The sequence below is a fragment of the Ruditapes philippinarum genome, unplaced genomic scaffold (genome assembly GCF_026571515.1).
Source record: "Ruditapes philippinarum isolate M1 unplaced genomic scaffold, ASM2657151v2 ctg1994_1_1_1_1, whole genome shotgun sequence".
NCBI lineage: Eukaryota > Metazoa > Mollusca > Bivalvia > Venerida > Veneridae > Ruditapes > Ruditapes philippinarum.
The window spans coordinates 131,913-149,817 of NW_026853388.1; the positions used below are offsets into that span (position 1 = coordinate 131,913).

Consider the following 17,905-nt stretch of genomic DNA (forward strand, 5'->3'; position numbering starts at 1 on the left):
AGTTCTCATCTAAATGCTATTCATTTTACTTACCTCCTGATTGGTATTATTTCTGTCTTGGAATACACCAGCTTTTCTCATACTGGCTAGAACTGCCTTACACAACATCGAAATATAACTCACTGAAATAACGGAATAATTATTTGTTCACAAAAATATTACAATCAAAACTCCATTCAGTGGCTTACCTCTAAAATGCATTGTGTTTTCTCTACTCTCAATTTGATTTGACTATTGATTCACTGGTTAAGATACTTTTTCAGAACAAAATTTCTAGACTGGTATACTGTCTGATGGTTTACTTTATTGACTGGTATACTGGCTCAAAACAGCACTTCTGGACTGGTTTACAGACTCCAAAGTTTTAAAACAGAACTTCTGGATGGGTTTACAGTCTTCAAAGTTTCAAAACTGGTTTACATATTCCAACGATTCAAAACAGCATTTCTGGACTACAGACTCCACAGATTCAAAACAACATTTCTAGACTGGCTTACAGACTGAACACTATAAAACAACAGAAATAGACTGATTCACATAATTAATTTTATAAAACAACTTTTTTTGGACCGGTTTACAAATTCAAATTTACAATTGTTTGAAATCTTTACCTGTATCAGTCAGGGACATGTGTTGTGGTGCATATCTGAAGAACTGTCTGGCAGCTACAGGATTGGATTGTATCAATGCTATACATCTGTCTAATTGTTCATCATCTTAAAACAACAGCAATAGCAACATAAAATACACTATATGATAAGCTCTAAATGATTAAGCGACATTATTTATGCTCATCCAAGGGTATAAAGTGAAAGAACAAGTGAATTTAAAAACAAGCTTCCATTTGACAAAAATTCCTTTCAATTTTATGAATTACTTCCTGTGAACAGTAAATAAATCGTGTGGCCAAAGGAAATTTCCATAAAACCATGGGAATTTACCTGTAAAGTTCAATTTTATACAAAGTTTGGGCAGTTTTTTGTGTGTTTTTTTTATAGTTTTAAGCTGTTTTATATTATATTTCCTTAACATATTTCAATATCAACTGTTGTTCAATCACTTTTGTAACAGTCAATCTTTTGAAATATGTTAATTCAACTCAACTTGACAATGAAAATACAAGCATACAAGCATAATGTCACTTTAAACTTTTACCTGATCATGTGAGAGTTTTGACGTAACTTTACATATGACATACATGTATGAATAACAAATTTGATATTTTGAAAAGATTGTCTTTCTTTTTTCTTTATCACAAATTTTATAACCAAAACATTCTTAACCTTAGAAAGTGATTTGATTTACAAAAAATGTTAAAAGAATAAAGTTGATATTCTGAAAAGATAAAAAATTTACAAGCAAAGCACCTAAAACTAATTTATTTTATTCAACACAATACTTGTATTTATAGTAAAACACAAAAATGAGAACGTTTTGAGAAAAATTCAAATTAAAAATTCAACTTACTTGAGGCATCTATTGGCACAAAACTGCTGAATATGAGTGTCATAATCCTCCTGTTAACAGGATCACTGTCGACAGCTAGACGCGCTAACAGATGCTCAATTGGTACAACATTCCAGTACTTGACATACAAATTCATAGTTCAAATTAGTATACACTGTATCATAATCAATCAATTGAGAAATCAAGATCCATAACACAAGGAAAATAATTCTGTTTCATGGAAGATAATTTTACCGACTTGTAATAGGCCAATAAAACAAGTTTTCTCAAGACACAAGATGCCAGACTGTAAACATTAAACAAAATCATACAACATATAGATTTTGTTTATTGGTTCTTGTCCCCCTTAAAGGGTCTCCACTTTTTTTTTTACATGATAAGACTGGAAATAATTTTTCAAGATTTATGTTCCATTTTATGTAGGACTACACCAATTTCTTGTGTGCAAGACTTAAGATTATTTGCTTTCTCCATATTCCCAGAACAATTACTATAATTCAGACGAAAAATTGAAAAACATTGCAACGCTTTTCGATCTTAACAGGCTATAAAAGCATAAAAATGTGTTTTTCAATCTATTTCCGAGTATATTTCTTAATTATCTTTTGTATATCTTTCTGTTTTAGGTGCCCCAGCTGATCTATGTAAGAAATTCAGTCTTTATGATATTAGGCTTTTGGGCCTCAGTGGAGATCATTTCAACTGACCTTGATCCAATTTTTGGAAACAATTTTTTGCTTACAATATCGACTATAAAATAAGCCCGATAAAAAGAAACTTGAAGAACAGTCTTACTTTGATAGTTCTTAGGCTTTTCACTTTCTTAAGAAGTTCTAGCATCGCTACCCTGACCTTCTCTGAAACATCGTGAAATGAGTTCCGGATCTCCGGTAAAACTGGCTTCAAGAATAAATGACAAAGTGGGTTGTCCAGGAGTATTGCCAGTCCCTGAAAAAATGTAAAAATAACTTTTTATTTGTTTATATGAATTTATAATTATTATTTCTTTAGGATGAATTTAGGACACATTATGCCTCAGAAGCGAATAAATTTTTTCTTCTTTACAAAGGGCAAAAATGAATTTTATAAATATTTTTAAATAATGATTTTAGAGCAATTAAGATGCTTGAAACCTAAAGAAATTAGTGATAGATGTCTGATCATGGTTTGTATTGTTCGCTATTCAGACAATAGTTATTTAGAAATATACCCTAAAAATAATGACTGGTTAAATCCAAATAAACAGGCGGATGAGTCCATTTAAGATATTTTGAGTAGTAAACTATTTCTAGATATTTACAAACTATTTTAGATATTTACACACTACTGTATTCCTAGAAATGTTCGCGGATAGAATATTTCGCGTTTTTCACAATGTCGGCATTTTCGCGGAAACAAACTTTCGCGGAAATATAGTAACCGCGAATTCCGCAAATGTTAAGTCGCTACGGCCTAAATTACAGTTTTTGGAGGCTACGTTTTTTATGCATGACCTTGCCTGTTGGGTGCTTTTAATTATTTTATTTTTTTGACAAGTCGCGAGTGCAACGTTACTCGATACATTTTCATCTATTGACTAGCCGAACAAGGAGTCGGTTGTTCCCTGAACACATTCATATTTCCTTACCTTTTTCATTATGTTATTAAGTAAGATTTAGTCAGACCCGTTAGCTTTTTTTTCTCATTTGAATCATAACTGACTTTATCTTCAAAATGTCGATTAACACATTTTTACACATTATCGGACTGTACATAGCTTTCATTATAACAACATAACAGCTGTTTATCAATGTAGCACTTGATCGCTATTGTACTTTTAACAAAGGATTACACCTACTCCAAGCAAATAAAATCCAAGTCATTCAATGTTCGCAAACTGTAAATGCGTTTGTCAACGCCGTGACTAGCAAATAACGTCAATAAGCATGTTAATTACTAATAATTGATTTTTTTCTTTTTCAGCGTGCAAACTAGTATCAATAACATACATAAATAATTCTTTACACATTTCTATAACACCTGTGTTTATATGTTGTTTTGTGTAAGTAGATTATAATAAATATTCTGCACTTTTTATGTTATATTTGGTTGAAGCTAGAAATGTTCGCGGATTTGTTATAAGTGACATATTCGCGGCTATAAAGATTCGCGGAATCATGCCTACCGCGAAAACCGCTAACTTAAAATGCGCGAAATCTTTTCTAGGAATACAGTATTTACAGATATTTACAAACTTTTTGTTAGATATTTACACACCTTTTTTAGATATTAACACACTGTTTAGAGTTATTTACATACTATTTATAGATACATGTATTTACACACTGTTTTTAGATATTTACAGCCAACCCATAGCTTTATAAGAACTATTTATAGATATCAAGCATACAAACCTTTAGCACACTTTCCCGTACATCAGCAGAACTCGAATCAGCGAGATTATCCTGAACTAGTTTCACAGTGAGGCTCTTCAAAGTGTCCTGCGGAATCATCTCCCAATACTTCTCCATAACACGAAATACTCCCAGAACTGACAAACTTCGAATATTTGGAAACGGGTCTTCAAGCATTTTCTAAAACAGATTTAATCAGACTAATAACTAGATTCAAAACTTATTTCATTGAAAAATTTTCTATTAACATTCTGTTATTTTTATCAGTTCTGCATATTTTCACATTTGGCTTCAACATTACTTGTACTTTAACCTTGTAAATTACCAGTAGGCCATTATCAAAATTTGCTGATTAGCAGTTGGGCTTCATACTTCTTACAGTGTGTAGGTATTTTTTTTCCCGATTTTGTTTTTACAGTAAATATACTCATTTTTCTGTTAACAACTGTATGCCCACTCCCTGGTATATACAAACTTAGGTCATTGACACCCCAATGTTCAATGCTGACCTCTAATGACATCACTGTGAAAGTATAGAAATTACCTGCCCGCAAAACTCAATCGGTTAAAGCCAAGACTTGTAATCTCTACATTGTGGGTTCGATTCGGGCTTGCCAACTAAAATTACTCAATTACTAATCCGTCTGTCAGCTAAGACTTTAAATAGAGGTCCTGTATATGAGTGCTAAACACTTGGCATGCTAAAGAACCAGGAGTAGCTTCTGAAATTGGTGCATCTTTCTGTATTTGAGTCTTGCACTATCCTCTGAAATCTAAAATGACTTCTTCTAGAGGACTCGCCCATATGAACAGTCGGTCGTGAGTATAAATAAACTTAAATACACACAGAAATTACCTGGAACTGTTCAAATTGTTTCTGAATTAGATCATCAGATTCCTTGACAGAAAGTTCTGGACTTTGTAGCGGGAATATTTCACAAAATAATGCAGCAGAGTTCGCCCGAACTTGACTGTTTGCTGCCTGTAGAAACAAATGTTTATAAAAATTGATCAATCACCTATCAAGATGTATTCTTAACAATTATTATGATCAAGATTATTGGAAGAGTTTAAGTTACATGAAACCTTAAATTTGATTAAAGTTTACAACCAGCATGCGGAAACAGCCCTTAATGTCATTTAAAAATCACTTCAAAAAATATTGTTGATGACATTAAAATAAACAAGAGCCTAACCAATAGTGTGACACTGAGTAGGGTAGCTCTCCCTTTTAGTATAACAGTGAAACAGAAAAATGACTATCAAATGTTAATAACAAAAAAAATTTGATCAGTTATGTACATGGTTTTTTTCCGAAATCATTTTTCTCCTCAAATTTTATTTCATCTACCTCCATGACATTAAACCAATCACCAATGGCCCCGTTTTCACAAAGAAAAGATCAGGATCAGGATCAGATGATCCTGATTTTATTTTCATTGTTTTATACAACTAAAACTGATCATATTATTCTCTAATTAAATGGTACTTATTCTAAAATGTAAATAATTGCTTATTTGCAAAGAAACCAACCTATTTTGGGATAAAGTCAACAAATAACAAAACATATACAAAAATATTTGGATAAAAATAAGGATCAATTTCAGGATCAAGCTCAAAATTTGGATCAACTGAAAAATGTCCATATCTTGTAACAAGAGCTGTCGGTAGGACAGCAACGCTCGACTATTCTTAGTGCTTGATAGTAAAAAAAAATGCTTGATACAATTACCTCCTGCTGTTTACAGGTTGGGGTAATGATGGTGAACAAGTGTGCAAAGTTTCAAAGCCATATGTCAATGGACTTTGAAAATATTTGAACTATTACAAAAACTTTAACAGTTAAATTCGTAAGTCGAAAAAAGGGGCATAATTCTGTTCAAAAATGCCTTGATACAGTTACCTCCTCCTGTTTACAGATTGGGGTCATGATGGTTGAACAAGTGGTGCAAAGTTTCAAAAGCCATATGTTCAAATGGACTTTGAAATATTTGAACTATTACAAAAACTTTAAAGTAAATTCTTAAGTCGAAAAAGGGGCATAATTCTGTCAAAATGCTTGATACAGTTACCTCCTCCTGTTTACAGGTTGGGGTCATGATGGTGAACAAGTGTGCAAAGTTTCAAAACCATATGTCAATGGACTTTGAAAAATTTTGAACTATTACAAAAACTTCAACGTAAAATTCTAAGTCGAAAAAAAGGGGGGCATAATTCTGTCAAAAATGCTTGATACAGTTACCTCCTCTGGTTTTTTTTTTACAGGTTTTTTGGGGTTAAAAACATGGAATTTGGGCCCGGTGAAAAGGAAAAAACTGTGCAAAGGGTTTTCCAAAAGCCATTTAATTGGTTTCCAATTGGGGACTTTTTGAAAAATTCTTGAAAACTATTTTTACAAAAAACTTTTTAAGTAAAAATTCTTAAAAAGTCGAAAAAAAGGGGCCCCCATATCTGTCCAAAAAAAATGCATATGGTACAGTTACCCTCCTCCTGTTTACCAGGTTTGGGGGTTTCATGAGGGTGAAAACAAGTGTGGGGGGGGAAAAAAATTCAAAAAGCCATAATGTGGTCAAATGGGGGGGAACTTTGAAATTTTTCGACTATTACAAAAACTTCAAAAACGTTAAAATTTTTAAAAATGTCGAAAAAGGGGCGGCATAAAATTCTGTCAAAATGCTTCGTTTACAGTTACCTCCTCCTGTTTACAGGTTGGGGTTCCATGATTTGCCGTTGAACCAAGTGTGCAAATTTTTTTAAAAACCATATGTCAAAGGACTTTGAAAAATTTTTAACTTTTTTAAAAAAACTTTTAAATAAAATGGTTACGCCGACGCGGACACCAACGCCGACGCTCGGGTGACTACAATAGCTCTACTTATTCTTATCGAATAGTCGAGCTAAAAATAACAATAAATTTATTCTAAAATTTCATAAACATGCTATGTAAAGTCCAGTTTTATCAAGTTAATACTGAATAGTTGATATATGAAGATAAATAATGCAGAATACTTTAGTTTTTAAATTTGATCCCGATCTTGATCCCGAACCTTAAATCTTTGTGAACACGGGGCCTGTGTTGATGCTTTCTGTTGTGCATTTTGTAATCTAATATTACTTAATAAGCTTTGTCTACAACCATAAATTCAATTTACTGCCTATCAAGATCAAGGTCAATTCACTGCTATCTGAATATCAAACAAAGAAGCATATAATACAAATTTACAGTATGAGGTGGAGTTAAGCTTTGTTTTGATTGGCTTAATTTAAATTACATGTGTACTTAATTAAGCTAATGGTTTAGCAATTTTATTGCAAGTTTAACACACATACATTGTATTTTAATTATTCTATAAAAACACACAGACTTAACAGATAAAAGTAGTCGCTCAATGATAAAGATTAAAGCGATTGCTTAAGACAAAAGTCGCTTAATAAACACGGGCAGGTTTGACTCAGACTGAATCTTAAAATGGTCAGATGCATGAAATGGCTTGTGGTCTATAATCACTGCCCATATCTTTCTATTTTTAGACATTATGTGTCTCTGTATTTTAAATCTGTCATTACAGACATGTGTCTTACCGTCAGTGACCTCCAGATTATGGGTTCGTAAAGTCTAAACAACAAATCATCTACATCTCGCTGTTTCTTCTGACCATGAATATAGCTCAATACCTGTAAGATTAAAACAAGAGCTGTCAGTAAGAAAGTATGAGAGAACAATAGCCTGGATAATGTAGAATTTTATATGTTCAAAAAGGGCCATAATTCTGTCAAAATTCGTTTCACAGATATGGGCCTTGGAAAGTGACCTTCTCAAAAAAGCATGTGAAACTTCAACTCATTCCCTTTTGTATTGAGATACCAACTTTTCATAAATGATAGCAGAAACTTTGGTCTTTAATAAATTTACTGAAACCTGACCCACATTGTTTCGTGTGTTTCACATCCTTTATTCTTTTTATTAATTCATAAATGTATGCAACTTATTGCACACTGTTTTTTGACAATGATCTTACTTTCTTCAAGGCTGGAGCTAGTGCAGGTTGGGCATGCACAGCGTGATATATCAGGTCCTGGATACAGTCTTGCTCTATCTTCTGAGTCACGGAACCAGACTGCCATGCTCGGAAATATATTTCTCCATATTTAACATACCATGATCTGCAATAAAGAAAGTGGAAACAATGGCCTAAATTAGTTATCAAGGATTTTCAATTTAACATGATTTGATAGGAGATTTATGATAAGGCAAATTTCCTAGTTCTAATTTTAGGCAACTTGAAACTTATCTTTTTTTTACAATATTAATGAGGCGAAAGATTTAAAGGGCAATCTTTACATTGACACCAAATATGTGACTTCTTCAGGGTTAACTTGGTTTTACATCACAATAAAAAGCTGGAAATGTTTCCAAATCAGGTTGACAACAAAAATTAATTTTGTCTAAACTAAATGCACCATTTATTTGAAATCCAAGGTCTATCCTGACTTTTCTCTCTTTTTTTTTTTTTTTTTTTTTTTTTTTTTTGGGGGGGGGGGGGTAAGTGGGGATTAATGGGATATTAACTGAGGTGGAAAGTGCGAGTGTGTGACATCTTCAATGTTAACTTGCTTTCACTTTATTTGACTTTGTCATTACAATAAATAGCTTAAGGTCTTCAGCATGCCCATTTTTATACTGTGGCAGGATGGCCTCACAGAAGACAACACTTTAAGGAAAGTCCACCAATATTCATGCCAGGAATCTGGAACACTCATTTTGATTCATGAACACCAATATTCATGCCAGTAATCTGGAACACTCATTTTGATTCATTAAACACCAATATTCATGCCAGTAATCTGGAACACTCATTTTGATTCATGAACACCAATTATCATGCCAGGAATCTGGAACACTCATTTTGATTCATGTACACCAATATTCATGCCAGGAATCTGGAACACTCATTTTGATTCATGTACATCAATATTCATGCCAGGAATCTGGAACACTCATTTTGATTCATGTACACCAATATTCATGCCAGGAATCTGTCTGGAACACTCATTTTGATTCATGTACACCAATATTCATGCCAGGAATCTGGAACACTCATTTTGATTCATGTACACCAATATTCATGCCAGGAATCTGGAACACTCATTTTGATTCATGAACACCAATATTCATGACAGGAATCTGGAACACTCATTTTGATTCATGAACACCAATATTCATGACAGGAATCTGGAACACTCATTTTGATTCATGTACACCAATATTCATGCCAGGAATCTGGAACTCTCATTTTGATTCATGTACACCAATATTCATGCCAGGAATCTGGAACACTCATTTTGATTCATGTAGCATGTCATGGAGTAAAGTAAAGTATATTCTGATAAAACTAAAGCAAGTATCAAAACATAAAAAAATACTTCAACACTTTATTAAATGCACTCCTTATTAATAATCCCAGGCTAATACTGACTTTAGAGCAGACTGGTGGGGTGTGACCCGAGTATGGGTATTTTACCATTTTTTTGCTGGTCCAAAAGTCAAAGTCCCTCCTTTTTCTTTAGCAGACAGAGGAGATGGGGAGGTGGGTGTGGCTGTCATACAATAAAATACTGTTACAGAAATAACAGTAAATAATCTCTTACCTGGGTACTGATAGGAGATGGTTTTTGATGGTGGTATGAATCAATCCAGTAAATCTCTCATCTAATGTTAGTATGTATCCTAAAAATTTTATGCCCTGAAAAAAAAGTGAATATGAAAATAATGAGTTATTTAACTTTAATGACTTTCAGAAATACCAAAATTGAGTTGAATATAACGCATAAAATTCAAGGGGTCCCTTTAAAGCAGTGAACATGTTTATAAAATAAGCGTTCAAATACTAATTCAGGTAAAGAAAACTAACAGAACTGAAAACAATTGTAATTTTAGATAAAAAAATTTTTTTACCATTCTTGTTGCACTTTTAAAAATATTCTAAAGCAATCAAAGTCTAACTTTCTAATACTGACCATTAATTTCAAAGCACCCCAAAAAATTGAGTGTAGTAAGCAGTTAGACAAGCTTAAATGTTATTGAAGTATTTATATTGTTTATAATGGTTTGGCATTTCTTTTCTGAGGTGTCCTTATCATGGAAAGGCACATCGCAGTTCATCCTAAGTATTAAAGATAATCAATTAACCTGTTGTGACTAACTAGCAAGGGTAGGTTGGGGGAAGGGGTTGTCTAACAAGAGTACTATACAAGACCAGTATAGCACAGAAACATAAGGCAATCTGATAAGTTTTAGCAGTCTGTATAAAAGAAAATCCTTACAAGAAAAGAGTGTGGCCGTCACTTCTGCTTTAGCCAATTAACCAACAATGCCTGCTTTGGTTTACTGAAAGGACTGACTGATTTAATGATCTGAAGCAAGGAAAGATAGCATACCTCATCATGCTGCATATACTGTGGTGAGATGACACAGCGCAGTAACAAGGTTTTGAACTCATTACTACTTTCATTATTCATCTCAATCAGCTGGACAACCTCATGCAAGGACCATACCCTCTTCAAATCTGCAACCTGTACGGAAAAACATATTATTATTTTATTTTATTTTTGTGATGTAAGAAAGGGTTTTATTTTTTTGGAAAGAAGTTGAAACCATAAATGATTAGCCTTTTTTCACCAGTATAGAACCTGCTCAAACTGCATGGATGTTTGCTGACTTATGCCGATGGAAGCTGGACAAGTCCATTACACAAATTCAGGTAATGTCTTCTAGTGTAAATATTAACCCTTATCACCCTATATATCTTGAATGAACTTGGCAAGCTTTCAATTTGAATATAAATATTCATAATTTCTAAGGAAAATTTCAAAATAAGTACTGACTGAATAGCAAATGGATGTGCCAGCTAATCTTGAACTGCATTGGTCACATGAACAATATTATTTGCTGCCAACAGGTTTAAGATTAATGGGTATAAACCAAGAATGTATGCAACAGACATTACCAGAAGTAGTTGGGTGACCTGCAACATGTTGCTGAGGAATTTACTCACTAGCATCCATTATTCTCCCCTGCTGCTATTATATACCTTTTTATTTTACCAATTTTGAAAGGGAATTTGTCACGTAAATTTTTGGAATTTAAAAGGTGGAAAGTTAGAAAACTGATTTTTGATTGGAAATGGTGCCGCTTTCGGTAATAGTTATATCAGGAAAAAAGTGCTGCATTTATTACCTACAGATTATGATACACAGTCAATTTTCAAAAATCTACAGACTAAGTAAACAGTCAATTTCAATATAATATACTATAAATAAGATTACCAATGGTTTAGGTCTCAGGTCCAAGCTTCTCCCCACAATGTATACAAAACTTGACATAACCAGACCTTCCTTGTTGGGCAGACCTTTCTTCCACCAGTCTTCAAACACTCGTGTCACATTGTTCTTCACCTTATCTTTAGAAACTGGCATTCCTGGTAGTACATCTATGACAGAAAAGGACAGTGAACATATGAAAGAAAAGGACAGTGTACATACAAAGTAATTTACACATTGCAAATGGCACTTACCATCCACATAAATGACCGAAGATTCAAAATAGGCAACAATAGCCTTTACTTCATAAGTCACAGCAGAAATACATGTATGGAAATAAAAATAGCAATCAAGCAAAATTGAAAAAAAAATGACCTTGAAGGTCAAGGTCATTTATGAGTGAAGGTAAAGATCAGTCTGGTCAACTTTAAAGTCTTGTCCAAAAGGTTGCTGTGTCTAAGTATGAAGGCAATCCATTGAGAAATAAAAGGTTATGACCAATATTAAAGTTTTTTAGTGAGACTAAAAAAAGGATTGGAGCACCACACTAAATACTGTATTCCTGTATATACTGGACAAGGCACATGAATGATTAAATGCTAAAATCTTGCCTCTTCACTGAAAGGAATGAATTTTAAAACCAATTTATTTATGATAATGAGTTAAAAATGTAAGGATAATAAAAAAACAACCAGTATTTGTCTATTTTGTGATCATAATTTGTGCAAGCATCTAGAGGTACTGCTCCAGTCCTGTAATGAGTTAAATACAAAGTTTTTGGGTGACAACATGACTGTAGCAATACATTTTATTTCTTTGAAAAAGTCGAGCTTTATATGGAAATCTAGACAAGGTCATCCATGGAAATTCGGCAGGATAAAAGTTTAAGCATTCAAATGTTGCTAAAGACAATAAATGACAATAATCTTAGGAGAGTGTTAGCTTAGTGACATTTTTTTAGAGTTTAAAATTTATTAATCACATACTTTTAAAACAAAATCCAGGTCACATTTGTTTCAACTTTTGTCTATTTTTACCTTGTAAAACACTGGCCACCTGAATCATCCCTTCTGGAACATGAACTTCCTTTTGAGCCAACATGGCCGCCAAAAGTCCTGTCACACATTCTACAACCTTTATTGTCTGTTCACCATCTTCAGAATCTAAATCTTCCTAGATTTTGTAATGGTGATAAACATAAACTTGGGTTAAATCTAAGTAGCTAGCTGTAAATATGTCTGGCTATGACACCAGTAAAGTAACGGTAGTCCTTTGTTTTTCTAGTTGTATTTTTTACGATGATTTTAACACATATTTGATCATATCTTGATGGTCAATCCATCAACTTGCATGCAACAACTTAACCAAAGTGTGACACAGACACTGACGCCTGGTGAGTACAATATTTGAATAGTTGAGCTAAAAATACTGAAATTCAGGAACAGTTTTACAGTTACCTAGAATTAACCATATTAACTAATATCATTTTCAATATTCAAACTTCCCTTGCTCACCCCGACAAAAAAAAGCTGAAAAAGTACACTGAAGGAATTCTATATAAACATGTATATTCATAAGAAACAACGGAATGCACTTACAGGTATAACAAGAAGACACTGGGAGAAGGTAGTATAAACTCTGTCCCAGAGATAATCTAGTTGTTTTTTACTACAGCTTGCCAATGTGTCAGATAGGACGCTTGCTCCATCAGCTCTACACTGTATGGGAGAGAAGAAACATATAGAAGTCTTTAGACTGCTCTAGTAAATCAAAGTGCTGCGCAGCACTGAATGCGACGGACATGCAACTGGAGAGACATTAAGGCTTTTTTTAGAAAAACAAAAACAAAAAAAACAAAAAAAACAAAACACAAAATATATAACAGAGAAAATTTGTTCCGTACAAGTTCGAGATTTGTAGAGCAATATATTTTGTGTCCCAAACCACGGATTTATATATCATGTAATGTAAATCCGTGCCCAAACTGATATAATTCAGATTTTCTACTTTCAAGCATTTAAATACAGAATGAAATTTATGGCTAAAAACTCTGGTCAAACTTCTAAATCAGTGTCCTTATCGATTTATTCCAAGAAATGATATGTAAATAGAAGAAAAAACTGTCAACGAAATATTTCTAAAATAAAACCATGCAAATAAACTTCAAGCATAATACATTATACATGTGAGGATGCTATTTAAAATTGCTTCGTGTGATCATAGTGGGCATATAGACAATAAAATATGTCATCTGTTATTTTATTTCTCTTGGATATGCCTCATTAAAATATTTTTGGTTAAAATCATCTGCAATTAATAGTGTATGTTTTATATTTTTTATTTACAAGAGGCCAGAGCACATCGTTTTTATTTTAATTTAAATGTCACTTAAGCACTACAGTGTTTAGTTGTCCTTTTCAATTTCACACTAAATTCCATTTTCGACTTGTTTGCTTCTTACAATTGTATAGAATTTCTATATATATACTTATTGCATGTAATCCGCTGGTTTATTACATCCCTAATCGCCTACAGGTGAAGAAGAATCTATTTTTAGAATAGCGATGGTTAACTCATATCGTGACCTAGAAAAATATGTAAACAAACCACAATAATCGGAAGTAGAACTGATATTATAACTTCCTTCAATAAAGATTACCATGAAAGACTACATGGTGGTAAAGTGTTAAAAAACTCTCTTGTTACATGCATTTTCAAAAATAGATATTTATACTAACAATTGTACTGTATCTAATTTATTAATAACTGCTGAATATTCAGCTAAACCCGCGCGGTATGAGTCACGAAAATAGTTCTTCTTTTATTAATGCGCGAGTAATTCTAGAGTCACGAAAAACTTTTGATTTGTTAAAAATAATGCTTTTTATAATGTAGAAATATTTATTTCTTACTAATAATTTCTTGGAACTCAGAGCTAACACCTTTATTATAGTATAATTTGCTGTCCTACTTTTTCGACAGCGGTAAATCGTTTCGGCAGTAATTTGCATATTGCGCAATAATACTACGGGACTACAACGTTTTTATCAGTCATATACGTTCACATTTAAACTTGGATAACTGCATTTGAAACTGAAAAGGCTAAATATGGAAGACATTAAGATATCCCGACAAAGTATGGGAGTTTTAAAGGATCAAATCATGTACTATTTCTTGGGCTGTTAATCGGTTGAGGACACCTTCCGCGATTGTAGCCGACGAAATCCCATGTGTAGATGACTTAGCTCTGAACGCGCCTGAGGGCGCGTCCGTCGCAACAAATCCCTGTGCAAATGCTTATTTATACTGACTAAGAAATGGTGTCCACAAATTTACAAAGACTACTGTATATAATTCCCACTATTTAAGACAATGATTCCCAATCCATGATGGGAATGCATGGAAACAACTGCCGTGAAATATTTTGTATATATAATTAGTTTCATTTATTTCAAAGGTAAATCCATGCTTTATGTACACATTACATCAATTTATCAGATACACTTTAGAGTTGGAATCACTGTATCATTTATTGCAAGTCTATACAATTTGAAGATGAAGCAGAACAATGTTATAACAGAGACATAGATAACAAAGATAGGCAACTTCCTAACCAGTTAAAATATCACGCATGCCTGCTAAACTTAAAACTTGTAGCAAGTAAAACTTTTTAACCAGATATCAAAATCAGGAAAATAATACATTTTCTGAAAGCTTATGCATTTGTCTATGGCTGCAGGTAAAAATATTTACAGTTCCAATTTAAATAAATGATACATCAAATTTTAAAGAGAACTACTTATTAATTTTTGTTACAAAACTATTAATATGACGAAGAAACTGGCTCAGTGCCAGGGTGTGTTATGCTATGTTTTTCTAAGTGAAAGGCATGGAAAGTTACCAATATTTTAACATGCAGCAATAGATAAAAGATTTACCTTTCAAATGGTTTATAATATTAAAGGATCAAATGTCCATCCATTAAGTTTTATTTGCTACAAAATGCCTAATTTTTCACCTTTTTATAGGCATAAGTGATATTTCAATCATTGAAACAATGGAGTATATAGGAGATGCTTATCTCTCTTATCTATGTCTCTGGTTATAATAAAATAATTTTACATTCCAACCTCAATTCTAAACCATGACAAAAAAATACCATGATGATAAAATAAATAATTTAGTATTCCAATAAAAGGATTTATCTGCCTTTAATACTGACAATAAGATGAATTTAATAGTTGCTACTACAAATTTCTGTCAGGTGTAAAGCCACCTTCTACTTCTAACTTCTAAGTTGTGCTTGTCTGTAAATCCGCTGTGCAGACATCAGCTACGAGTGGTGATGTAAAATGTGCTCCATAAAAACGTGGGTTAAAACCTGTCCCCCATGTGCGGCACCAGGCGTTCGAGTTAAAATAATGTGCAGTGTTCGAAATTAGCAGTAGTCCGATAGCCCATGACTACCAAATTTCTCCTTGGGCTACCAATATTTCGCAGTAACAAGCCCAACCGGGCTATCATATTTTCAAAGGCAATATAAACAACTGTTTGGAAAGAATGAATCATACTAGTGAAATGTCTTTTGGGCTAGTGAATATTCCAATGTGGTAGCCCGACCAGCCTATTGGATTCAAATCCGAATTTCGTACACTGAATGTGAAAACGTAGTGTGAAGTAAAATCCAAACATGTTTGTATACTATACACGATGTTTAATAATTTACACAAATACGTAAGACTGGACAGCAGTCTTAAAACTGTCCAGGTTGTCCACAGTTGTGATGTTACCTGGTAGGTTGTTCCAATAAGGCACAGTTCTTGGAAAGAATGAATGTTTGTACGCATTAAGTCTGCAGTGATAAGTGACGAACTTTACGGAGTTTGTGTATCTTGTTGACAGTTGTGGATGGTATTCAACTGGTACAGCCACCTGGTTATTTAACACTTTATACATGAGAATTAAGTCCGCACACTGACGACGTTGTTTGTAGTTTGTGTAGCATTGATGTTACGCTAGATGGATTATTACGGTTGTATGGCTTATTCATGACGAATCTTGCCACGTTCTGTTGTATTTGTTCGATTTTCTTTGATGTATTTAGTTGTTAAGGATTCCAAATTGGCGACGCATATTCCAGTTTAGGTCGAACCAAAGTTTGATAAGCTCTTTCTTTTACTGTGGTCGGACAGTGTTTTAATTAAGTTTCGTTTGATAAAACCAAGAGTTCTAGAAGCTTTTGCTGTGATTGAATCGATGTGTAAGTTGTATTTCAGAGTATCTGCTAGTTCAACTCCCAGATATGGATGGTTTTTAACAACATGTAGTGATTGATTTTTCATTTTGTAGTCAAACACAGATTTGTTACGTTAATTTGTTATTGACATGGTCGCACATTTATCGACGTTAAATTCCATTTGCCAGATATTACTCCAATCAACTAAAGTGTCCAGGTCTTTTTGTAAAATATTGTGATCTTCACTGGTGAGTATGGGTCTATAAATTACACAATCGTCAGCAAATAGGCGAATTGATGACTTAATATCCGAAGGGATGTCGTTAATGTATAGTAAAAACAATGCAGGAACAAGCACGGTTCTCTGAGGCACGCCCGTTGTTACCAGTGACGGTCTTGATGATTCTCCGTCTACTACCACTTGTTGATAACGACCGTTAAGGAATTCATTTATCCACAAATTGGTTTCATTACGTTTAGCAATAATCTAGTTGGCAATAAAAGGCTTTTAAAAGAAAATGCAAGATTTTTTTTAAGCTGAATGTTTTAAAGAGACTTAATACCTGAATAACAAACTTTATGATGTCATCTGCATTGTTCTGCTCCAGTAACCCTAGCAACTCTTCTCTTCTCACCATCTTCTATTTAGTCCTCACTTTCAACTAGAATTAAATACAAGAATAGCATCTGTTATGCTACATGCACATTCGTCATAGGCAGATCATATTGCTTTACTAAGAAGTTAAAGGCTTTGGCTTGCCCAGCTATAGACTGCATGTGTATATTCAAATGAAATCTTAATGAAATCAGAAAATAATTAAAGAATATATACTATTTTACTAATATAGAATTCTATATGGTGAAATTAAATACCTATAATTGCAGAGCCAGTTCTATACGGGCATCGCCATTTTCAATGTATCTCAATGATAATAGGCGGTCTCAATGATAACAGGCAATAGGAGGTGTATTCCAATAACGGACCGATCGCAACTTTTCAGATTAATAATAATTAATTGTAGAAAGTTCCAAGTGAAAACAGAATTGATGCATGAATTATCGAAGGACACCTTTTAAACGGAATAACAAACAATTTTTTAACCAACTTCCCAGTTCGTAGACTTTGCCTATTATCATATATTTATTTGAAGATCACATGCAAAGATAACAGTAAAAAAATAAAGACAGTGTAAATGATTTAATTTGCATGTCCCAAATGAAGTTTTAATAAATCAGAAATCTACACAAAATTTGTCAAAAATATCTTTTTCAAGCGCATTACTCAGTTACCATTTTGTTTACAACCACTACTCTTGCTTGAACTAACTGCACATGTGCCCCTTGTGTTTGCACATATGATATTTTTTTGTAGGGTTTAAAACAAATTTTTGTAGGGAACCTTATTTAGCAGTAATCAAAGATAAAAATATTAGAGCTTGTTTTACAAAGTTAAGGATAAGTTCTCACAAATTACAAATAGAGATAATGG

The 17,905-nt window shown here is 33.2% G+C and overlaps 1 protein-coding gene across 2 annotated transcripts in view; it reads right to left on the minus strand.

The window, feature by feature from the left end:
• Positions 1 to 17,905, minus strand: part of LOC132736732 (condensin-2 complex subunit G2-like) — a 39,609-nt gene that overhangs the window by 16,347 nt on the left and 5,357 nt on the right. For both annotated transcript variants that reach the window (XM_060723931.1, XM_060723930.1), the window contains exons 2-15: positions 16,980 to 17,078; positions 12,779 to 12,898; positions 12,218 to 12,353; positions 11,187 to 11,350; positions 10,299 to 10,433; positions 9,510 to 9,604; positions 7,880 to 8,024; positions 7,443 to 7,535; positions 4,717 to 4,842; positions 3,861 to 4,040; positions 2,263 to 2,415; positions 1,468 to 1,585; positions 612 to 716; positions 34 to 122 (exon numbers count right to left, since the gene is read on the minus strand). In XM_060723931.1, the coding sequence (XP_060579914.1) occupies positions 34 to 122; positions 612 to 716; positions 1,468 to 1,585; positions 2,263 to 2,415; positions 3,861 to 4,040; positions 4,717 to 4,842; positions 7,443 to 7,535; positions 7,880 to 8,024; positions 9,510 to 9,604; positions 10,299 to 10,433; positions 11,187 to 11,350; positions 12,218 to 12,353; positions 12,779 to 12,898; positions 16,980 to 17,054 (1,734 nt within the window). In that variant the 5' untranslated portion in view covers positions 17,055 to 17,078. The remainder of the gene's footprint in view (positions 1 to 33; positions 123 to 611; positions 717 to 1,467; positions 1,586 to 2,262; positions 2,416 to 3,860; positions 4,041 to 4,716; positions 4,843 to 7,442; positions 7,536 to 7,879; positions 8,025 to 9,509; positions 9,605 to 10,298; positions 10,434 to 11,186; positions 11,351 to 12,217; positions 12,354 to 12,778; positions 12,899 to 16,979; positions 17,079 to 17,905) is intronic.